The sequence below is a fragment of the Microcebus murinus genome, chromosome 26, assembly GCF_040939455.1.
Source record: "Microcebus murinus isolate Inina chromosome 26, M.murinus_Inina_mat1.0, whole genome shotgun sequence".
Lineage (NCBI taxonomy): Eukaryota > Metazoa > Chordata > Mammalia > Primates > Cheirogaleidae > Microcebus > Microcebus murinus.
Genome location: NC_134129.1, coordinates 16,979,267 through 17,003,850, shown reverse-complemented (window position 1 = coordinate 17,003,850; position 24,584 = coordinate 16,979,267). Strand labels below are relative to the sequence as shown.

The following is a 24,584-nucleotide window of genomic DNA, read 5'->3' as shown; positions in this document are numbered from 1 at the left end:
AGAGGTGGTGACATTGGCAATCTATTTTCTGTCCTTATTGCATCTATGATAGACTCAATTCATTTTCTCTCTTTTTGTTTTTTAAACACATTCCCTTCTTATACCCCAGGCAGATATTAGTGCATTTGTTACTGCTCTTTCTTGTTCAATAGCTTTCTAGACTTGGATTTCATGACCTGAAATTTCCTTTTCAACTGCAATAACTGATGTAACAATGTCAACTTTTAAGGTTCCCATGTAAGGATATTAAAAAAAAAAAATACCGTCTATGGTTGCCACCATTTGGTAAAAGAAAGGAGATTTTAACTTTAAAAAAAAAGTAAGAAAAGACACAATCCCAGAAGAAAGGACAAGGGAATAAGTTTATCTTTTCAAAAAAACTCTACATAATCACATCCATTATGATGGCTACTATTAAAAAACTAGAAAATAACGAGGGTTGGCGAGGATGGGGTGATACTGGCACTCTTACGCACTGTTTGTGAAAATGCAAAACGGTACAGCTGCTTTGGAAAACAGTATGGTGGTTCCTGACAAAATTAAAAAATAGAATTATCATATGATTTCAGCCATTCTGCTTCTGGGCATATACCCAAAAGACTTGAAAGCAGGGACTTGACCAGATATTGTTTGGACATGAGCACTCATAATAGCGTTATTCACAATAGCTAACAGGTGGAGGCAGCCCAAGTGTACAGGGACGGATGAACAGACAAGCAGAATATGGTCTGGTCACACAGTGGAATATTACGCAGCCTTCAAAAGGAAAGGAATTCTGACACATGCTATAACACGGATAAACTTTGAGAACATTATACTAAGTGAAATAAGTAGCAGTCACAAAGTGACAAATACTGCATGATTCCATTTATATGCAATACCTGGAATAGTCAAGTTCAAGTTCACAGAGACAAGAAGTAGCCTGGTGGTTGTCAGTCAGGGGCTGGGGAAGGGAAGAACGGGGAGCTGTTGTTTAATGGGGACAGAGTTTCAGTTTTGCAAGATGAATAATTGGGGTGATCCATTGCACCACCACATCAAAATACTTAACACTGGTCAAATGTACACTTAAAAATGGTTAAGATGGGCCGGGTGCAGTGGCTCACGCCGGTAATCCTAGCACTTTGAGAGGCTGAGGCGGGAGGATCGCTCGAGGTCAGGAATTCAAAACCAGCCTGAGCAAGAGCGAGACCCCATCTCTACTAAAAACAGAAAGAACTTAATTGGCCAACTAAAAATATATAGAGAAAAAATGAGCCGGGCATGGTGGCGCATGCCTGTAGTCCCAGCTACTTGGGAGGCTGAGGCAGGAGGATTGCTTGAGCCCAAAAGTTTGAGGCTGCTGTGAGCGAGGCTGACGCCACGGCACTCACTCTAGCCCGGGCAATAGAGTGAGAATCTGTCTCAAAAAAAAAAAAACAATGGTTGAGATGGAAAATTTTATGTCATGTGAATTTCACAATTAAAAAATAAATCAAACAAACCCATTATCTTCCTTGTTTACGAAAAATATAAAACACTGGGTGCATTTCTTGCATCCCTCACATCTCAGTGGGTTGGCAAAGCCTTCCTCACAGAGGGGCACCGATCCTCGTGGGTGTTTGGGAACACTGGGCCAGGAGGCTTGGTGCGAGACTCTAGGCTGGAAACAGGAGAAGCGAAGCATTCCCGCTCCTGCCAGCAAGGGAGCTCACCTGCGTCAGGCCACTCTGCGGGGGCAGCCCTGGTGTGACCCCCAGGCGGTAAAAGCCTGCCAGTCCCCGTCTTCCCCAACTTATGCAACGATTTGGAAGTCCAGGCACTGACCGGTTGGACGGATAGATGCATGCCCAGCGCTGGGGCAGGGAGCTGGAGTGGCCTCCCCCCCCTGTCCCCTGCTGCGGTGGCCGGCGTTCCACCTTTGATAGGGGGACCTTCAGGGGCGAGGGCAAGCTGTGGATGCCGACTGTCACTGAAATATCCCAGTCTCTCCTACAGCCGGTAGGATCACCCTGGTGAAAACCAGCCTAATCCCAGCATGTGCTCCAGATTCCTAATAAAGTTCTTCCTAAAAATTTCTAACCCCTGCTGCACTGAAATAAAAGGGGCAGAGATTTGTCTGTACCGGGAGCAAGGTAGCTCGGAGAAGCAAAGTGGCCCAGACAGGGTTAGGGCATTGGAGAGAGGAGGAGGAGGGACACACGGCATTCAGCCTGGCTGGAAAATCAGGGCAGAGCCAGGTGCGCCCTGCTAAAGATGCAGGCAGAGAGGAAAAGCTGGAAAGAGCAAGTGGAAAAACACCTCTCCCTTCCCTCTTTCTAACGGAGCATGCACAACCCTTGCTGTAAATACTTTGCACACTTTAAAAAGTCAGGACGATTAATAGTTTCCTCTCCCCCCACCACCACTCTGTTGGAGCGCATGCCAAATCACAAACCCCAGGAATCCGTGCCCACTTCCTTTAAGAAATATAATTACAGATGCATTTCTTTTCATCAAAGCACAGAAAAGTTGGTTCAAAGCAGTCGCCTTCCTTCCAATGGTGAAAACTGTCAGAGAGCCAGTACTTCTTGGTAGCTCCCTCTCGCTTGACATTTAATGAAAATGTTTTTTGAGTGAAGAAAGAGTTAGACTGAACCTCGGGGATGGTAAACACACTTCTAATTTTTTCAGTCTTTTGGAACATGGGGAGGCTTCCAGAGAAATCAGCTGAAGTCACGAGTAGAGATCGAGTGCCTCGTTCTTGTGCCGTTTCTGAGAATGACCAGTCTGGGAACTTCACGCCCATCCGTAATAGAATGTTCAACAGCGCTGCTTCTGTTTGGCTCATCTAGAGTCAAAATTTATTTGTTCAACCAACAAATGTTGGTGGCACACCTACTGCGTGCCAGGCACTGTCCCCTGCTCGGGCATGCTACAGGGATCAAGACAAAGATCTTTGCCTTTATTGGGAAGGCAGACCACACACAAGGAGATGCATCAATAAACAACGGTTTGATGGCAAGTCCCTGGGAGGATAGTACTGCTTGAAAAGTGCAACCTCTCGCGTGCCCGAGGAGTTCTTCAGTTTCATGGTTGCTGCTTCGGGACTTGCTCAGATTTGGGGGATTTTCCTTTGTTCTTTTCAAATAAGCAATGAGGCAGGGGTTCCGAGCCAGCTGTGTTTTAATGGAGACTAACAAAAGGCGAGCCATGCATTCCCTTCTGGGGGTCAGGATTCACAATTTTTAAAAAAGAAAACATTTCTTTTTTTTTTTGTTTTAAATGGTAATCTTATTCACATATGAACAAGCATTCATTTGCATTTCCTCTGGTGTGTTGAATTTCGCTTACATATTGCAGTTGATAACGTTACACGCTCAGAGATAAAATTTCCACATGCTTTCATCTGTAGATTTAGACTGTTCTAAGCGGTTAGGCCTTCATAACTAAATGTAAATAGAGCCTGGTTCATGAATTTGCAAATTGATTTTTCCTCCACTGACACACGTAGAGCCGTAGCCCATTACATTTGGGTAGTTTTGAATGCAATTTAACATTTATTATTTAGATATCTGGTCTAAACAACACACTGGTGTTCCTTCTGCATAAATTCATGAATTATTTTAAAATATGGACAAAGGCGTAGCATGCCTAGTCCCCACCTCTCTAGGCTCTCACTCCTACTCCCTCTCCTCTGCTCTGCTTTTCCAAACGTGCAATGGGGCTCTCTGGACATCACGTTTGTGCTTCTGGTATAGGAAGTTTGTCTTGATGAGCCTTTCCCACTAGATTCTCTGCCCTCTCCCAGGCCAGGATTGCTGGGCCAACCCCTCCCACCCCCCTTCTCGAAGCCTCACACCCCATCCTCACCCCTCGGCTTGCACAGTATTTTGTATGTTAGAGGAGGTTCGGTCGAATTGAGTGGTAAATGCGAGAGCATTCCCATGCATGAGTGCATACAATTCAGCAAGCCAAAGTAGTGCTTATGGTATTTTTCAATGTGCTTACGGTATTTTAAATGGAATTAACCGAAAGCAATTCCTTCCAGGCTGCTGAGGCAGCCAAAATAGAAGCTGCTGCATTCTGAAGCCAGGAAGTCCAGGCTAGGTGGACAGGTATGTGTGTGAGCGGCCGGCTGCCACTGGCGGAGTGCCCACAATGGAAGGCTGTCCCTTTTCGAAACTCTCCAAGATTTTACACAATCCACTCTCCCTACAAGTAACTCTTTGCTTCCGTGCAAGGAAACACTTTTGCAGTTTTGTTTTTTTTTTTGTCTTTTATCTTGTTTTTTCTTGGCAACCACCAGCAGGACTTGATGTTCTGCGTCCTGCCCCTCACCCATTAGGGTATGAGCAAATTTCCATTTTTACTGTTTTGTAAATCATTGCCTAGGTTTTGACAGAAGCACGTTTGTAGGCACGGGTGGTATGTGCTTACTGCCTCACGCAGAACATTCCAGACATCCAGTCGCTTCTTTGCTGCAGCAAAGGTAGCTCAGAAAATTCGCTTTCTCTCCCCCTAGCTGGAACTGCAGAACCTCTCTGTACAGTGCGTGAAAGATTTTTATCAGTTCATTTAATTTGAATATTAAAATAGGATTGCTGGAGAAAATACAGCTCACCCAGTGGAAGCTGAATTTCAGATAAACGATGAAAAAAATACTTTAAAGAGGTCCCAAATATTGCATGGGACATGCTTACAGACTTAAGAAAGTATTTGTTGTTTATCTGAAATGCGAACTCAACTGGGCATCCTGCATTTTGATTGGCTAACTCTGGCAGCCCTAATTAACGTCAGTTTCTGCCAGCAGTGCTGGGTGCTATTCTCCTCCCCTGTTGTTTTGTGGGAGATTTTGACAGAGCACGCAGGGCTGAGGCTGTGTTTAGCAGGAACAGTTTCAGAACAGACACACTCCTGCTAATTTTTTTTTTTTTTTTTTTTTTAAAGAAATTGAGGGCCGGGCACGGTGGCTCACGCCTGTAATCCTAGCACTTTGGGAGGCCGAGGCGGGCGGATCGCTCAAGGTCAGGAGTTCGAAACCAGCCTGAGCGAGACCCCGTCTCTACCAAAAATAGAAAGAAATTAATTGACCAACTAAAAAAATATATACAAAAAATTAGCCGGGCATGGTGGCGCATGCCTGTAGTCCCAGCTACTCGGGAGGCTGAGGCAGGAGGATCGCTGAGCCCAGGAGTTTGAGGTTGCTGTGAGCTAGGCTGACGCCACGGCACTCACTCTAGCCTGGGCAACAAAGTGAGACTCTGTCTCAAAAAAAAAAAAAAAAAAAGAAAAAAAAAAGAAATCGAGGGCCATTTTTGTTGTTCTTGCTCTCGTGAATGTAGGGGTGCCCTGCTGCCTGGCACGAGGTGTGCCCAGGTAGAATGAGGGAAAGACCCGCCCACGTGGGAAAGGCATGGCGTGGAAGGAAGAAGGTGCACCTCGGGAGTGATGGAGGGAGGGGGCGTGGGAGCCCCGGTTTTGTCGCTGGCTCTGCAGAGCCCATCTCAGATTGCGGAAGGAGGAAGATGCAGGCTGGTTCTGGGGGTAAAAGCACCAGGCTGAATCCAGCTGCAAAGTGCCACCCACTGTCACGGCGCGGGGAGCAGCTACGATGTCAGGTATGGCATTTGCTGCCACAGGCAGCTGCTGCTTTCGGAAAAGAGTGTCTACAAGATGCCATGACATTCTGGAAAGGATGTTTTCTTTTTTTTTTTTTGAGACAGAGTCTCACTCTGTTGCCCAGGCTAGAGTGCCGTGGTGTCAGCCTAGCTTACAGCAACCCCCAACTCCTGGGCTCAAGCAATCCTCCTGCCTCAGCCTCCCCAAGTAGCTGGGACACAGGCATGCACCACCATGCCCGGCTAATTTTTTCTATATATTTTTAGTTGTCCAGTTAATTTCTTTCTATTTTTTAGTAGAGACGGGGTCTCACTCTTGCTCAGGCTGGTTTCCAACTGCTGATCTTGAGCTATCCTCCTGCCTTGGCCTCCCAGAGTGCTAGGATTTCAGGCGTGAGCCACCGCACTCGGCCGGAAAGGCTGTTTTCTAACTCTGCTGGGTGGGTGGCAGGGCCTCCTAACCAGTGCGCAAGCCCACAGAAGGCAGACAGCCAGAGTGAAAGATGGAAGGATAAAGATTGTCTTCATTCACAGGAAGAAAGAGAATTCTTTCTCTCTCTGTTCTCTGAAACAGAAACAGAGAATTCCGTTCTCTGCCTGAGAATAAGAACTAGCCGGGTGACCTTGGGCACATACAGTTACTAATCTGTGCTTTAAGTTTCTCACCTACAGAATAGGTGAGTCTGAACGGTGCGCTCTTCCAGGTCTGATCTCATTATTCACTGGAAACTGCTCCAAAGTGGAATAAATACTTTCCCACCGTCAGCGCAGTTACCTACACTAGCAATAAGGACGGACAGAATGATACATTTGGAAAAAAGAATTAGGTGGCGGTAAGGATTTGTTATTCTCTGCATAATTCTCGACGTTATTTCTCGTCCTGATTACCAGAAGCTCATTGCTCAGTGGGCGAGGGGCGTGTGGACGGCATTCGGGGAATGTGATGAACCCGAATGAATGGACGCTCAGGCAACAGAAAAATGAACCTTCTAGCAAGTTTGACATCTTTTACAGAAAAACATCAACGCTTTTCTTGAAAATTGGTTTGTAATTCACATTTCATTCTAGAAAACCATCCTTCTTCTCGTTTAACATAACTTATTAAAGATATTTAGTTGCTCTAAATTCTCCCAATTTTGCAGTCTCGTGTTCAACCTCCAAAAAGTTGTGCAAGCTTTCGTGCCGAATTCATCGAAACCTGCTACGCATTTCCATACAAGTGCTTCAGTCTGTACTAAAAGTGTCACTTGGGCCGGGCGTGGTGGCTCACGCCTGTAATCCTAGCTCTCTGGGAGGCTGAGGCGGGCGGATTGCTCGAGGTCAGGAGTTCAAAACCAGCCTGAGCAAGAGCGAGACCCCGTCTCTACTATAAATAGAAAGAAATTAATTGGCCAACTAAGATATACAAAAAATTAGCCGGGCATGGTGGCGAATGCCTGTAGTCCCAGCTACTCGGGAGGCTGAGGCAGGAGGATTGCTTGAGCCAGGAGGTTGAGGTTGCTGTGAGCTAGGCTGACGCCAGGGCACTCACTCTAGCCTGGGCAACAAAGTGAGACTCTGTCTCAAAAAAAAAAAATAAAATAAAAGTGTCACTTGAATTCCGTTTGGTTATCGGGTTGAATGCCCTTGTCTTTGTCGTGGTTTAGCTGTTCTTCACCTAGAACACCAGCCCCCAACGGACTGCTCTGGGTCTGCCTTTGGGAATGAACGCCAGAACCACCTTTTTCTAAGGGCAACAGATTCTCCTCTGAATATTCACCCCAGTCTCCGTCACTGAGGCGCTCTTGTGCTCTTAGCGAGCTGGTTTCCTTTGGAAGCTCTCGGAATGAGGGTGCCTGGTGCTTGGAACCTTCTTCGAAATATTCCCCTCCTCCTCCTTCCCTCCGAAGAGCGGGTTCATCACCATCGGACTGTAACAATTGCATCTGGCTTATAGCTTTGCTGGAATCCCAGTCCGCAGGTGGACACGCAAACCCATCATCTGCCTCAGTTTCCAGCTCGTCGGAATTCCCATCCCCCTCAGGGTCTTGTTGTGAGGGTCTCACGGTTTGCCCCGCGGTGATCTCGAAAGGAATCTCTCTTTGGGCTGTGCCTGCTCCCCGAGGGGAAGGTTTTTGTTGACAGATGCCCGAGTCTCTGACGCTCTCATCAGGCTCTGCAGAATTCGGTGGCGTTGGTGGCAGGACGTCCACACTGAAAAATTCCAAGTCTCTAAGCGAGCAGTGCCATTTTGCTGGCTCGGATTCAGGCTCCGTGTCATAAACACACACGCCGGGCATCTCATGCGCTGTGGCACTATTCCCCAGTGACCTGGGCAAGGGTGACGGACCCTCAAATGCACTGAGGTCAGAGGTGTTTTCCAGAGGAGTCTTGCAGAGACCAGAGTCTGCACCAGAAACGAGAGGTTCCTCAAACCCGTCTCCCTGATTCTCGCAGCTCCCTAGAATATTCTGGAAGGTGACGCTGTCCCCAAGACTTGCTGGTGAGGTCACGTTGGCCCTGCTTGCCCCTGAGCCCTCGTCCTGCAGGGGCTCCCCGGCCTCCCAGCCGTCCCCGGCCCCCTCCGAACTCACGGAGCTCATAGTGAACAGGGAGCCTTCGTCGTCGCTGTCGTCGTCGTAGTGGTGGCTCTCCAGCCCGGGCTGAGTGTCAGCAGGGGCAGCCTCGCGCACCGGCTCCTCGTGAGCAGGCGCGACATCCAGGCCCCGGCCCCAGGTGGGAGGAAAGGCAGCTGGGGCCGTGTGTCCCGGGGCATCAGCCCCCTCGAGCCTGTGCTGCGGGGCGCCCCGCAAACCCTGGGGCGCGCTCGCTGGTATTTCCTTGCAAAACGCCATCGGCCAACGCGCACCTCCCCAGGGTGACTGCGCGGTGTCGCCTCCCTCCTGGCTCTCTCCAGTCCCCCGTGCTTTCAGATGCATCTCCCAGCCAGAAGCTGCCGCTGCTCTAGAGAGCGCGGGGTCCCAGCCGCTGGGGCTGCAGCCCGAGACCGTTGGGGACGTGCCAGCCACCGACGGGACGCCCGCTGCAGGCTGTTCCTGGGCCACAGTGTCATAGTCCAGGTCCCCGGGAACGTCACTGCTGTAGACGCGGCCCTGCGCCAGCGCTGGAGCCGCTCCGCGGTCGCAGGCGTCAGGGTGTGGGCGGGGACGGTCGCGCCCGCTGGGTCCCCAGCTGTCCCCTCCCGGGGCCCAACCGGGACGGGCGGCGGCGACATGCGGGCTGGGCGCTGCCACCCAGAGCCGGTCCCGGTTCTCGCAGGGGCGCGGGGCTGTCCCCACGGGCCCGATGTCCTCGTAGAAGCCCGCGTTGGAGTAGGCGCGGGCCGGGCGGGGGCGCCCGCGGCAGCCACTCCGTCGCCACAGTCGGTCAAGGTAAGGCCTGGCGACAGCGCCCAGGCAGAAAGCCGCGAGGAACGTGATGACCACCGACAGGCTGACGGCCAGCGCCAGGGACCCCGCGGCGTCCTCCTCGCGGTCCGCGGCGCGCACGTCCCGCGCGCGTCTGCGCCGCCCTGGGGTGGGGGCGCCCAGGTGCCCGCCCGGCCCGGGCCACCCCGCTGCAGCGACACTGCCGCGGCTCACGTGCACGGGAGGACGGTGGCGTGCCTCGTCGTTCCCTGCAGCTGGGGGACGGAAAACACGCACTGAGTGACAGGAGGTCGAGTCAGGGGCTTTGCAAGCTCCCGGAGTCCTCGTCAGCCTGCATCTGGCTGCCCCTCGGAGTGTGCATCACGTAATGATAAGTCGTTTGAAATCTCTATCTATCTAGTTATTAATTCGTCCATTCTTTCGTGTCCAATGCCACCAGCGTGCGTGTGGCTGCGCGCGCATTTGCGCGGCTGTCAGGCCCAGGTGCGCTGCGCACGGTGCAGGAGGTCCAGGGTCTTAGGCTTCCTGCCCACGTGGGGGGAGAAGCCAGGCCAGAGGGGCAGCCGCGCGGCCTCTCCTTCCTCCGTAACCTCACCTGCCCCATATTTGCCAGAAAGTTCCTTCAGGCCCCTGCTACCCCTGCTCTTGGCCCTACGAGGTTTGCAGTGTTATTTCCTCGCCATTCCCCAGTGCTGTAAACAGCAGAAAGATCCAGTTCCGTCCCCCGGTTCCCGACGCCCTGCCCGCCACCCTCGGGACGCCAGCTGTTGGTTTTTATAAAAGGGGGGAAATAAGAGGGGAGACTTCCCAGGCGAGGAACAAATCGCAGGAAAACATCCTCTGGAATGAGTGTGTCCGTTTCGTATAGGTATGAGATCACACTTCCAGAATGTTGGCAAGAATTTAAAATAACGATGTTTCCATTTTTAAAAGTTCTTTCATTAATTATTTGTTAAGAATTGGGGAAACACTGTGACGTTTTGGGGCTTCGGGGCAAGATGCTCCTTTAGTTAAATTTCTGTTTTTGACCAAATCCACTTGATTCTGTGTGATCCGAACTAGGTTTCTTTGACCACGTGAAGAAAATTGTTCTTGAACTCAGGAAAGCAGTTAGGCACCAATGATTTTTCTGGGACACACAGCCCAGGGCTGACTAATGGCAGGGATTGGTGCTCTGGCTTTCAGAGGGACTGTCATTGTTTCAAATGGGACTACATTTCTTACGTGCATCTTTTAGTTCAAATGGAACCATTGCACCTAGCACTCTGGGAGGCCAAGGTGGGAGGATTGTTCAAGGTCAGGAGTTCAAGACCAGCCTGAGCAAGATCCAGACCCTGTCTCTACTAAAAATAGAAAGAAATTAGCTAGACAACTAAAAAAAAATATATATATATATATATGTAAAATTAGCCGGGCATGGTGGTGCATGCCTGTAGTCCCAGCTACTCGGGAGGCTGAGGTAGGAGGATCGCTTGAGCCCAGGAGTTTGAGGTTGCTGTGAGCTAGGCTGACGCCACGGCACTCACTCTAGCCTGGGCAACAGAGAGTGAGACTCTGTCTCAAAACAAAACAAAACAAAACAAAACAAAACAAAACCAAAAACAAACCACCAACAACAACAAAACCAGATGGGACCATTTCAGAGAGAAGTACTGCCCACTTACCAAGAGACTTATTGCAAATGACATTCCAGTTTTTCCTCCAGGATTCAGAAATGAAATTTTGGAAGACTGCCATGCTGCTGTCACATTGCCATCGGTTGCCGGCCAAGTCCACCTGCAGATGGGGCAGTTCTAGGGCCATGACCATCATCGGTAGAACAGCGGTCAGAGCGTTGTTGCTGAGGTCTACAACCTGCTCGAGCAGAAACACATTTAGGACACGCCGTGAATAAAGACATTTAGAGACAAAAATAAACAAGTTCCAGAAAGATACTGTTTACGTCTCCATGGAGACAATGTGACTTTAGCACTGGTTTCCGAGTCAGGAAATCACTGGGTTTAAATCTTTTGCTCTGCCCCTAAAAACTCTGCAAGTATTAGCAAACTGATAACTCTCTCTGAGCCGGCCTCCCAGGGCTGCCGTAAGGATTAGCTGTATGTGAAAGCGCTTCAAGTACGGTGCCTGTAGCAGATCATTTTCTCTTCTTGCTTCCTGTGAGTTGTGATCTGTACTGTTCAATAAAACCTGGGCTCTCATGTTCTCAAGGTCTAGAATTGGATGCCAGGTCTAGAATTTGTAGGGGCACTGCGATCTCGAAAGCAGCAGAAAATACTGGATGATGGGAACATAGCACATAGAAGAATCGTGGCTGACGTAGAAGCATCAAAGAGAGATCTTTTGCATCAAGTGGCATCCCAAGGGCAGTAGTGTATTTTCTCTGTATCCACGGCTATTCGGTACATGCAAGATGCCTCGTTTTTCTAGTCTGATCAGAAATGAAGGGGAACCTGGGGGAACAGAAAGGGTTCAGTGGCTCTAAGAACACGGGATCCGTTGAAGCTGGACATGGCCGTAGCATGATACCACAGGGAAAGCCTAGTTGGGAGTTGCTCTAGCTACCGTTTACAGGGCCCCACTGCCTACCAGACACGCTACTGGTTGGTTTGCATGCATTACCTCTGATCTTCCTAACTACTTCCTCATTTTCTCCTCTATACAGAGGGAGAAACTGGACTAGGCCGTGAGGTATATCCCGAGTAGACCCTGGCACGGGGCCCTGGCACGTAGCAGGTGCTCAGTAAACACTGGAAAGGAATGAACCGATGACATGGCAGAGCTGAGATGTGCTCTGACTTCACTGCTGGGTGCCTTCCACTGCAGCACACCCCCTTCCTGCAGCCCCAGCCCGCTTGGCAGGAGAGTGAAGGAAGGGCTGGACGGAGGAGGCCTGCAGCTGAGGCACCAGGGCAGGTTCCTGGGGTCTGGGCTGGGGCAGGTGGGTATTAGGAGAAGAGAAAATCATCAAAGAGGAAAATACAACCCTTGCTTTAAAATAAGAGGACTGTGGATGAAAACCAGAAAGGCTGAAGGTTATCAAGACTAACTGTTGTATAGACATCAGGGGAAAAACAACATTTAGATCTTGGGTTATACGAATGCCTAAGAAGAGCTTATCCAAGCAAACGATCGCACAGGGCTACAGACAAGACCACTACGTGTAGAATCAGAGCTTTTTGTGAACTTAGGTAGTGAGAGTGAATCTTGCAGTGCTGAGTAGCCAAGCAGTGTTGATTCTCAAAGGAAGGTTGCCAAGAATTAGAAGCAGGAGACTGTGGGTTTAAAAAGAAACAAACACTTGGCATTGGCTTTGGCGAGATCGGTAGCTTTCTTACGTACACCTCCTCAACAACAAATTGAAATATTCTTATGTTTTTCAGGTCGTTATTTCCTTTTGAATGCCATTATTTTTGTCCTAGCATCTTATTATATTACAAATCACAAAGCAGTTTTGAAATCTAGTTTTGAAAGCAAAATTGGAGGAAGGACAGAAAATTAATAAAACTATTCAGGAGGAATAATTTCTGAAAAAAAGATTAAAACAGAATAGTCCAGTTTCCCTAAAGAAATACCCATCCACCAGCATCTTTTTAAAAGGGGTGTACATGATGGAAAGTTTGAGAGAGGCATATAATATTGCTTCACAAATCATTGCATCTAAGAAGAATGGGATAAGATTAAGAAAAGAAATGCTAATTTGAAATGTCACTGAAACTTATTTCATTCCATCTAAACATGGTGAGGTGACGAATTTATGCTTTGGAAAAAAAATCTATCTGGCTTCTGGAAAGATTCCCACATGGGAAGTCACGTAGAATAGTGCAAGTATTAAATTCATCTCCCAGAAGAAAAACAACATCCATTTTGGTATTTAGCTTTCTGGTACCAAGATATGTTCATCGTGTTCCAAAACCAGTGTTCAGAGTTATTGCCAAACACGTAGAAGGGATAATACAGAAGGAGAAATAGTGCGATTCTGGGCAGTTCCAGGGTGTTGAGCATTACAGCTGCATTTAACACACTCTGGGAGCTGATTGTTAGTTTGCCTGCGGCAGCTGGCAAGCTGCAGAAGACTCATAAAGCACAATTAAAATGCACAGAAAATAAATGACATAGGGCAAATTACACGCACAAATGTACTATTTATAATCAGTATATGATATACTAAATGAGGTTCCCAGGCAATCTGACCACGTATTTGAAGTTAAGTCGGCTTTATCATCTGCCCTGACAACTACTGTACAGACACTCTAAGATGGTCTCCAGGGATCCTGTCTCCTGATTATTCATGCTCTTGAGTAATCTCCTCCCCTGGAGTGTGAACAGGACCTGTGATTTGTGGATGTCACTTCCAAGATGACATTACATAAAACTGTCAGGTTCTTTTTGCTAGCAGGCCCTTGTCCTTGCTGGCTCTCCCGCACGCTGCCATGTCGAACTGCCCTTTGGAAAGGCCCACGTGGTACAGAAACTGGGGCAGGCTTAGGCCGACAGCTGGCCAGGGACGGAGCCCTTCCACCATCAGCCCACGGGACCCCAAACCTGCCAACCACCATGTGAGCTTGCAATGGAGCTTTCTCTAGCTGGGCTTTCAGGTGAGACTCGAGCTTTGGCCAACTCTTTGATTGTAGCCTCTTGAGAGACCCTAAAGCAGAGCACCCAGCTAATCTACGCCTGGATTCCTGACCCACAGAAATTGTGAATTGATATATGTGTGTGGTTTTAAACTGCTAAGTTTGCGGTCATTTGCTAGGCAGCAATAGATACTTATGGGGAATATACCTATCCATGATCGTCATGCATTCGTTCATTCCTTTGTTTATTACTTATTGAATAAGTAATATACTTATTCAAAGTATTTTAAAATAGGTTTCAGGTACTTGGCATATGCAAAGCACTAGAAAACATAAGAGACATGAAGTATGTCCTTAAAGAGCTTAGAACAGTTCTGGGGGCTTAGGAGTTAACAACTAGCCATACCTAAAACTGACTAATTTCAGTTGGGATAGGTGCAACAAGGAAAAAAGTATAACATGCTATAATTGTGCATAAAAAGGGCCTAATTCAATCTGGAGGCCCAGGGAAGGCCTCCTTGAGGAAGTGATATTCGGCAGAAACCGACAGGATTAACACCTGGTGGTTCTTCCAGGCAAGGTCAGTAAGTAGGGAGGGCAGGGACCAAGGAGAGTGGCCGGAAAGCAGGCCGGAGAGGCAGATGGGGGCCGGGCCCAGGGTGAAGTCTCACGAGGGTTTTAACTAAGAAGGGGCACAAACAGATCTGTATGTTAAAAGAATCAGGTACTGTGGCCACTTAAAAAATTTATATATGGCCAGCGTAGTGGCTCACGCCTGTAATCCTAGCACTCTGGGAGGCCAAGGCGGGCGGATTGCTCAAGGTCAGGAGTTCGAAACCAGCCTGAGCAAGAGTGAGACCCCCGTCTCTACTATAAATGGAAAGAAATTAATTAGCCAACTAATATATATAGAAAAAATTAGTCGGGCGTGGTGGCGCATGCCTGTAGTCCCAGCTACTCGGGAGGCTGAGGCAGGAGGATCGCTTGAGCCCAGGAGTTGGAGGTTGCTGTGAGCTAGGCTGATGCCACGGCACTCACTCTAGCCTGGAGAACAAAGTGAGACTCTGTCTCAAAAAAAAAAAAATAAAATAAAATAAAAAATTTATATATGTAGTCTGTAAAGAGCTTGCTGTTATTCCAAAAACTGTTCTAAGCACTGCATGTGTATGAAAACACTTAATTCTCACAAAACTCTATGAGAAAGGAACTGAGTTATCTCCATTTTTTTTTTCAGGTGGGAAAACCGAGGCAGAGAGAGGTTTGATCACTTGCCAGAGATGGGGTGGCTGGAAGGTGGCCGAGGCCAGGCTTAAGGGCAGGCAGCTGGCTGTCACCGCAGCCTCCCCAGACCACCAGACGCCCCTCTGTAAAGGAGGGACCCCGGGACTGTTCTGGAAGGACAGGGGCAGCTGGAGACCTGCATTGCAGCCATGCGGAACAGTGCTTTACAGAACCTAGGGGAACCTCTGTCGTCTGTGTGGACGCTGCCTAAAAACACGACAGCCGCGAGCCACACACGGCTACGCAGCAATCAAAATGTGGGTAGTCCAAACGGGAACGTGGGCTAAGTGTAAAATACACTCCGGGTTTTGAAGACTTAGTATGAGAAGGGATTTTTTAAATACCTCATTAATAATTTTTTATGTTGATGACATGCATAAAAGATGATATCTGAGAATACTGGGTTAAATAATACATATCACTAAGAAGAAATGTACCTGATGTTTACTTTTTAAATTTAGTTACTAGAACATTTAAAATTGCATCCGTGGCTCGCATTGTGCTGCCATTGACCGGTACTGGACTTTAAAGGGAGACTGGGGGGTGTGACGGGGGTGGTAGAGACGCAGGACAAGACTGTCCCCAAACCACCTCTGGATGTCACACGGGAGGCCACTCCGGGGTGGCTGAAGGCCCAGTGAGGGGAGGTTTTAGGATAGATTCACAAAAGGGCAGGGCATGGGGGAAAGGGCTTGGAGGAGAAGGGGCTGGAGCTGCTAAACCTAGAGCAGGGGCCGGTCGGGTGCGGTGGCTCACGCCTGCAATCCTAGCACTCTGGGAGGCCGAGGCGGGAGGATCGCTGGAGGTCAGGAGTTCGAGACCAGCCTGAGCAAGAGCGAGACACCCCATCTCTACTAAAAATAGAAAGAAATTAATTGGCTAACTAAAAATATATAGAAAAAATTAGCCGGGCATGGTGGTGCACGCCTGTAGTCCCAGATACTCAGGAGGCTGAGGCAGGAGGATTGCTTGAGCCCAGGAGTTGGAGGTTGCTGTGAGCTAGGCTGATGCCATGGCACTCTAGCCCAGGCAGCAAAGTGAGACTCTGTCTCAAAAAACCTGGAGCAGGGCTTTAGGGGTTCCCTGCCTTCGCCGTGCCAGGGCCTCAAGGAGACTCACCGCCACGTGCCTGCTGTGCCCAAAAGTGACACAGATCCCCCTCAATATGGGTCTGATGTTTAGAACCACATGTGGAGCGGGGTGAGTGCTATACAGGTGTGAACTATTGTCATGATCATTTTTATTATTTTGGGCCCAGTGTTGTCATGGAAGCAACAGGGTCATTGCTTTCAGAGGCCCATCTAGTCCTGGGTTGGTGACATCTCAGCATCCACCGGGGTGGCTCAGAGACCTCCCCGAGCATTCCAGATCCCATAAAAGCCCCGAGACCTTTGCCGGACCTGGCAGCTTAGGGTGGCAGCCTTAGCTAAGATTTAATTTCTTGCCAACTGGTAAGTGGGAACTTGGTTGGATTTAAATTGATTTTGAAAAACAATGTGCCAATTCTTGCTGCTAGTATGTCCCAGTAAAATTCGTGTTCGTGGCTATGGCTTCTGAGGCAAGATTTTTAAGGCAAGAAAGTGACTTCAGCTCTTTTGGGGGATGTTAAAATATGATGTATCTTTTTTGATTAACAGCCAGTACAACTGGACATGAAGAAATTCTTCAATGGAAATATTCTCCGAATGTCACTGCCCACATGTCAGCGTATTGAAATCTTACAAAAATGATTTTAGAACCTGTAATTTTTTGAGATCCCTGAAGGCTTCTCGGTGAATTCTGAATATCTTGTTGCTCTTTAAATAGAGGTTCTCCAGTTGCAGGCACTTGTGAAAATCAGTTAACCCGATTTGCAATATCCCATTGAATGACAGATCCAAACTCTGCAACGACTTCAGCTTCCATAGTCCTGTTAAAATTAAAAAGTAAATTAAGGCCGGGCGCTGTGGCTCACGCCTGTAATCCTAGCTCTTGGGAGGCCGAGGCGGGCGGATTGCTCAAGGTCAGGAGTTCAAAACCAGCCTGAGCAAGAGCGAGACCCCGTCTCTACTATAAACAGAAAGAAATTAATTGGCCAACTGATATATATATATATAAAAAATTAGCCGGGCATAGTGGCGCATGCCTGTAGTCCCAGCTACTCGGGAGGCTGAGGCAGAAGGATCACTCGAGCCCAGGAGTTGGAGGTTGCTGTGAGCCAGGCTGACGCCACGGCACTCACTCTAGCCTGGACAACAAAGTGAGACTCTGTCTCAAAAAAAAAAAAAAAAAAAAAAAAAAAAAAAAAAAAAAAAAAAGTAAATTAAAATCTAAACTGGTGATATTTACTGCAGCATTGCTCGTCATGGTGAAAAGCTAGAGGCAACATTAATAGTTCTTGACTGAGAAATTGTTACAGTATGTTATAGTAGTGCTATGAAATAATATGTAGTCTCAAAAGACAATGGGGTACAGCCGGGCGTGGTGGCTCACGCCTGTAATCCTAGCACTCTGAGAGACTGAGGCGGGCAGATCGTTTGAACTCAGGAGTTTGAGATCAGCCTGAGCAAGAGCGAGACCCCATCTCTACCATAAAACAGAAATTACCTGGACAACTAAAAAAAAAAAATATATATATATATGTATATATATATATATATACATATATATATATATATATATATATATATTAGCCAGGCATGGTGGCGCATGCCTATAGTCCCAGCTACTCGGGAGGCTGAGGCAGGAGGATCGCTTGAGCCCAGGAGTTTGAGGTTGCCTGTGAGCTAGGCTGACGCCACGGCACTCTAGCCGAGGCAATAGAGACTCTGTCTCAAAAAAAAAAAAAAAAAAAAAAAAGAGAATGGGGTAGATCAACATGTAAACTGATTGAACATGAAGGAAAAAGTAAAGTTGCAAAATAGTACAAAGTAAAATTCCAATGTTATTCAAAACAAGAGCCACACACAAACATATACATATAGTTTGAGTGAGCAGATAAAAGGCCTGGAAGGAGATAAAATAAACTATTAATAATAGTAGTTAGACTTAGGAGTAGGATGGTTGAGGGAAATGAGGGAGGATAAGGAAGGAAATTTTCTTTTTATTGTACACACTTTTGAATTCTCTTTTTCAATGAGCATGTGTCACTTTTAAAATAAGAGCATCAGTTAAAAATCTAACCTTGATTGAAAGATGCGGTAAATAAATATTTATTTGACTGGACAGTAGGTAAAACTAAATCATATTGCTATGGCAACAGAGGAAAGTTATTTTGATGCTTTATGTACATGAATGAATTCTTCCAGATTCAGGATTTTCTTGTTCTATTTTGTAGCCACGTCCCTTTTTTAGAACTACTTGTGGTTGATGTTATGATTATTTTCTAGGCATTCTTGTATTTTCCAAAGGTAATAAGTTATATAGCTAGATTATGTTTTCTAGCAACATACTGTGTTTCCCCGAAAATAAGACCTAGTAAGCATGTGTGCAATAGAAGCCCTACCCAGAAAATCAGCCCTAGTGATGGGCGTGGCTATGAAAATCAGCCCTGGTGATGGGCGTGGCTATGAAAATCAGCCCTAGCGATGGGCGTGGCTATGAAGATCAGCCCTAGTGATGGGCGTGGCTATGAAAATCAGCCCTAGTGACGGGCGTGGCTGCACAGCGCATCTGCACAACCCATGTGTGTTGTTGCGGAGCGGGAAAGAACACGAGCAGCCCTTCTCATCCGCCCCATCCTGACAGCTACTATCCCAGAGGTGACCGAAAAGGTGCGGGCAGCCCCACCCACAAGGTTGGCTCCCCCCGTCAGGTCCTGGCCATCCTGTGCGTGCTGCAAGCTGAGGCTTTGAGGGGAAAATAACACATCCCCTGAAAATAAGCCCTAGGGTGTCTTCTGGAGGAAAAATAAATAGAAGACTCTGTCTTATTTTCAGGGAAACACGGTAATCAAATTGAATGTTGGTTTCTGCCTTTGCATTTCGTCTGATTCCAGAGTGTGACCAGCAGTTCCATTTGGCACTGAAAACAAATAAAGGTTGACAGCAAGGTGCCAGTCGCAGCAGTCTCTCAGATTTGATTTCCCATGTGCGTCTTGCAAGAAAGAGTCTGCATTTTACATTTCCTTCCACTCTGTTCTCGCATGTGTCTTTAACCAACTACCATACGACAAATCAGGTTGGTGCAATTTCAGGAGGGTTTATTCCTTGTCTACTGTCTGCAAGGTACTTATTGTAAGACTGATTATGCAGAGAGATGATGACTTCATTGAAATGGCTGTGCCATCTAGGTTACCGAATGTTCATTTTAGTTGGACAGACTAAGCAAGAGACCGTTAAGGCAACAAATCAATCAAAACGTCACAGGCAGGCTGGGTGTGGTGGTTCTCGCCTGTAATCCTGGCACTCTGGGAGGCAGAGGTGGTCAGATCGCTTGAGCTCAGGAGTTCAAGACCAGCCTGAGCAAGAGCCAGACCCTGTCTCTACTAAAAAAAAAAAATAGAAAGAAATTAGCAAGACAACTAAAAAAAAATTATATAAAAAATTAGCCGGGCATGGTGGCGCATGCCTGCAGTCCCAGCTGCTTGGGAGGCTGAGGCAGGAGGATCGCTTGAGCCCAGGAGTTTGAGGTTGCTGTGGGCTAGGCTGACGCCATGACACTCTAGCCCCAGCAACAGAGTGAGACTCTGTCTCAAAAAATATATATATATTTCAAAGAACACTACCAGGGATAAAGAGGATCATTTCATAATGATAAAGAAGTTGATTCATCAAGAGGGCATAATAACCCTAAGTATTTATGCATCTAACAACAGAACTTCTAAATATCTGGGGATAAAACAATAAAACTGCAAGAAATAGACAAATCCACAGTTATAGTAAAAATTTTTAGTACCCCCTCTCTCAATAACAAGACTGAAAAACAGACAAGGCAAGGAAATTATCTAGCACTCTGGAATATAAAAAGGGCAAAGGAAGTTTTGCCTCATGAACCTGGTACATTTGAGCCTTGGTGTATTAGTTAAGGAACTCAAACACGTAGGCTACTGAATGGCAGATGAGTATTTATTATAATAGGAGGATATATGGAGTATCATGTTGGAAATACAGAATTCTCATTTTGATTTGATAATCAGAAAGTTTATACACTAATATAATATTAGAATATTTCTGTTCTACAATTGGAGGACAATTAGATAAGTAGAGGTAAAATGTATTCTCGGATGATAAAAATTATTAATATGGCAACATAATTTGAATTGTTATATAATGAAAGCATCTGAACTAGTTATTTCCCACTGCTTTTCTATATTAACAAATATATGATAATTAAAGTAGGAAACTTAAACTCATGCATTATTATTTAGCACTTAAATACGTCCAAATGTCTCTCGACAAATCCATATAACATTAATGTAAATTATACTAATGGGAGGTTAAATTGCTTTGATTATAAGTTCCACACACTATAATTTCCAATTCCACTAGGAAACTCGTTTCGTTATATTTGCTCTGATCCAAATAAGCTTTACTTTCCTCTGTTTCCTTGACTCTGAAAACGAACATGGAATTCTTACGGACGTAAAACATTAACTCTTCCCATACTGTTTCTCGTCATAGCACATCTTTTAAAATGGTACTCACCTTTGGGAACGGCACTGAGTTTATTTCTTTGCAGAATTAGCACCTTTAGGAACGGAAGCCCGTTTGTGAAGCTGCCTCTGGGGCTTTTCACCCATGAAGACTTAGGCCTGGGCAGATGCAATAAGACGGAGAGGATGGCATTGTTGCTGAGGTTTAATACTTCCAAAGTGCGCAAATAGGCGAGAGGCCTTAAGGTTATTTTCGATATGAGATTGTTACTGAGGTCCAGGTGTTTTCTTTTCCATTCTTTTCTCGTGTGAGACTGTAAGAGAACTCTAAAGAAACTGAGACTTCTATCCACTGTGGCTGCTGTCTGTGGTACATCCACAGGTATATCATGCTTTCTGGTAAAAGAACAATTTGTCAGAAGATACTCACTCCACTGGCACTCAGAATTGAATGAAATGCTGCTTTTTCTTGATGGATTTGTCATCGTCCCAGTAAAAGAAAGACCTATAACTATGGTGATAACTCTGAAACAGAAGATTTTCATAATGCCTGGAAGAAGGAAAACGAGTTGACTTATTCAAAATAACATGTAATAACTAAAGCAAATAAGAAGCAGAAAATTCAAGTTTCAATTTAAGATTTAGGAGAGTTATCTTGCCTTGATTGCCAGTTTTAGTGCATGAGTGATTTCTTAGAAATTGGGGCATTAAAAGGTAGCTGCCAAAACGGTATACCTATAGTATAAAATTAAAATTATGCCACGTTTTTGTTTTGTTTTTTTTTTGAGGCAGAGTCTCGCTTTGTCGCCCAGGCTACAGTGAGTGCCGTGGCATCAGCCTAGCTCACAGCAACCTCCAACTCCTGGGCTCAAGCGATCCTCCTGCCTCAGCCTCCCGAGTAGCTGGGACTACAGGCATGCGCCACCATGCCCGGCTAATCCTACATATATTAGTTGGCCAATTAATTTCTTTCTATTTATAGTAGAGACGGAGTCTCGCTCTTGCTCAGGCTGGTCTCGAACTCCTGACCTCGAGCAATCCGCCCGCCTCGGCCTCCCAGAGTGCTAGGATTACAGGCGTGAGCCACCGCGCCCAGCCTTAAAATTATGCCACATTTTAAAGAAAGGAATCCCCTGATTTTCCAGACAATGCATACTCACTTAGGCCTCACCTCTGCATTGGCTTGTCCAGTATCGTTGACACTGTAGTCTGCTTCGGAGTGAGTGAAACCTTACCAAGGCTGACGACTTCTCTGTTTCTTTGCTGGTCATTAGTACCGAACAAAGTCTACTATGCTTATCTATGACATTGTAATCAGCCATGTGGTTTATTACATGAACGATATCCACTCACACTGAACTGTGAACCACCCATAGCTATGAATAGAAAGTTCAACTCACAAAAGAGACTCTTAATTTTTTTTTTTTTTACAGCTAGAACTATAAGCTTTGAGGGTTCTGTGACTTTTCAAGTCTTTTTTATTTTTCGTTTGCAAACTGATTTTTTATTTTTTTTGTGGTTTTCTTTTTTTAAATTTCAGCATATTATGGGGGGTACAGATTTTTAAGGTTTCAATAAATGCCCTTTCCCCCCTCCCCCCACAAGTCTGAGTTTCCAGCATGACCATCCCCTGGTCATTTTGAAATCATGTAGATATATATACCATGTAAAATGTGTTATAAAAAGGATGTTCTGCCTCAGAACCATGAAGATGTACTAAGATATAGAAATATCAAGTCTCTTTTTCACCAAAAATTCTTGAGATGCAACTGAAAGTTTTAAAAGAAGCATATGCAAATTACAGTGGCTGAATGTATCACAAAGATAAACTTAAAAGAAAAGTAAATGGGTAATTTTTGTGATTTGTTTTAATTAAACTAAATTCCTTTTAAAAAAACAACCAAGCATTGTACAAATAGTCACATTATTTAATATATAAGTTTACAACAAACTGTCCCTTCCTTTCTGTTCTGGTGGTATCCATTCTAGTTTTCATCACTGCAGTCTGAAATCCTTGAGTGGCTTAACTGCTCTTCCTGCCTCTGCCTCTTGACTTTCCTTCTTTTTGATTCATTCTAGGTGATTCCAAAGGATTATTTTCTCATAATCCTATTTTCCTCATATCATTCCTTCATTCAAAATCTTTAAGGGCTCCTTATCGCCTATAGCTCGGATCTCTCAGGTTGGCCTACAAAGCCTTATCTGGCTGAAATTATGACCTAGTATGATTAAGTGCATGTGGACCAACTGCAAGATGTGGTTTGTGCAAAGAAGCATGCATGCATATCTCATGCTAAAGTTAGCTTTTAGTTCACTCCTAATTCTGAGCTCAAATGTCTTTTCCTTTTCTAAGCCCAAATTCTACATATCCTTCCAGATTTACCTCAAAGCCTATGGTCTGAGGTCCTTTTTCCTGCTTTAGCCTCTGTTTTTGTCTTTATGTTTACAGAAATCTTTCAGTAAATGTTTACTGAATGAATAAATGCATGTTACTACCATTCACTTTGATAGACAGTCAATATTGTCTCGAATTGCTATTGCTTTACTTCGTGTCTGTTTTGAACTCCCGGAAGGGTACAAAATGTTTTATATTTTTAGTAGTCTGCAGTGTGTCACTGGGCTCTGTTCTGTTTGTGTGAATGAATGCATGAAGTGAATGAAATTCACAATGTAATTTTTAAACCTTTGTTTCCACACAAGGTCAATTCTCCCATATTTTGAAGGGCATCTAAATTCAGGTGCACGTGGCTATGAACTGCAAAGGTGCCCTACAGCTTGGGGGAGTGATTTATTTTTATAGCGTGCCTCTTATGCAATATCAGGAATTGAATTAATTTGCCCAGTCAGACAGATATTTCTACATTCAAAGCTGTAATCATTACATATGCAATTGTACAGCAAGCTAAGGTAACAATATCAGCAACAAAAAATATAATCACTGTCCACAGGGACATTACTTTGCAGTACTGAGGAGAAAGATGTGGTTGAAGAATACTTTTTCATAAAGATTTTTATTGCCTTGGTTCTTTTAAAGCTGAAGAGATTTATACACTAGCTAATAGATTTGAGTTCAAAACAGCTAGAGAAGGATAATCTTATATCTTAAAGTGAAAGCTATTAATTTGTAAAACAAAATTATTTATACTACATATAAATTTATATGTATTAGGTAGAGAACCACTGAGAACTCCAGAGAAACCACTGAGAACTCCAGAAAGTTGCTGGGGAAATTGGAAACAATTACAAAAACATAAATCTTTTTTTTTTTGTGAGACAGAGTCTTTCACTCTGTTGCCTGGGCTAGAGTGCCGTGGTGTCAGCCTGGCTCACAGCAACCTCAAACTCTTGGGCTCGAGCTACCCTACTGCCTCAGCCTCCCGAGTAGCTTGGACTACAGGCATGCGCCACCATGCCCGGCTAATTTTTTCTACATATTTTTAGTTGGCCAATTAATTTCTCTCTATTTTTAGTAGAGACGGGGTCTCACTCTTGCTCAGGCTGGTTTCGAACTCTTGAGCTTGAGCGATCCTCCCACCTTGGCCTCCCAGAGTGCTAGGATTACAGGCGTTGAGCCACTGCGCCTGGCCCGAAAAACATAATAAATCTCTAAATAGACATAGTCAGGCTGAAGTATGAGGAAGCAGTTAGAAATACTAGGGGTGTGTGCATGTATGTGAAAGAGATAGGGAGAAAGCAGTAGGAAGAAACCAGGAATAGAAAGGAAACAAAGAGTTCATTCGTATATAAAAGAGAAGGTGGCAAAATTGAAAGAAAAAATTTTGCATGACAAGATGTGGAAAGTAACATTGCTTCTAAGACATACCTTAAGATCCTCGGTAGTTCTCAAATGGGTCTATATCTGGATCAAGCCAGGTGAGGATTTAAGACCTCAGCCTCTAGGCTCCACCCATCCTGTCGTCCCAGCTGCTCAGTGGCAAGCCTTAGTCACCCTTTCCTCTCCTGCCACGTGAGTGTGGGCATTCCCTGGGGCCCTGGGGAAGAGCCACTGACTGGAGAGAGGCCTTCTGCAATGCACAGAGGGTAGGCAGGACTTTCCAAACTGGGAACGGCGACTTTCTAACTCTGAGTTCTAGCATTCCAGACAGATTACATAAATAACTGATACTGTTGCGTTTTCAAGCCATAATTGAATCCACCAGGTTTGCATGATTGAGTAGAAACCTGTTAATATATAACCATTAAAAAAGGA

General features: G+C 45.8%; 1 protein-coding gene across 1 annotated transcript; it reads right to left on the bottom strand.

The window, feature by feature from the left end:
* Window positions 1-5,904: 5,904 nt before the first annotated feature.
* Window positions 5,905-24,561, bottom strand: LRRC66 (leucine rich repeat containing 66). The gene is made up of 5 exons (XM_075997919.1): window positions 24,198-24,561; window positions 20,427-20,924; window positions 16,542-16,711; window positions 10,612-10,801; window positions 5,905-9,201 (listed from the first exon to the last, which is right to left on the bottom strand). Exons 2-5 carry the CDS (start codon window positions 20,917-20,919, stop codon window positions 7,169-7,171), a joined length of 2,886 nt encoding a protein of 961 aa, XP_075854034.1. The 5' UTR covers window positions 20,920-20,924; window positions 24,198-24,561; the 3' UTR covers window positions 5,905-7,168.
* Window positions 24,562-24,584: the final 23 nt, after the last annotated feature.

What these genes read in the sequence shown, in the direction of transcription:
- LRRC66 (XM_075997919.1), bottom strand. Translation starts at nt 20,919, where the DNA reads ATGAAAATCTTCTGTTTCAGAGTTATCACCATAGTTATAGGTCTTTCT. An exon ending in GGGATCTCAAAAAATTACAG is followed by an intron (nt 10,802 to 16,541) that starts GTTCTAAAATCA and finishes CTGCTCGAGCAG; the next exon opens with GTTGTAGACCTCAGCAACAA. An exon ending in CATTTGCAATAAGTCTCTTG is followed by an intron (nt 9,202 to 10,611) that starts GTAAGTGGGCAG and finishes TCCGTCCCCCAG; the next exon opens with CTGCAGGGAACGACGAGGCA.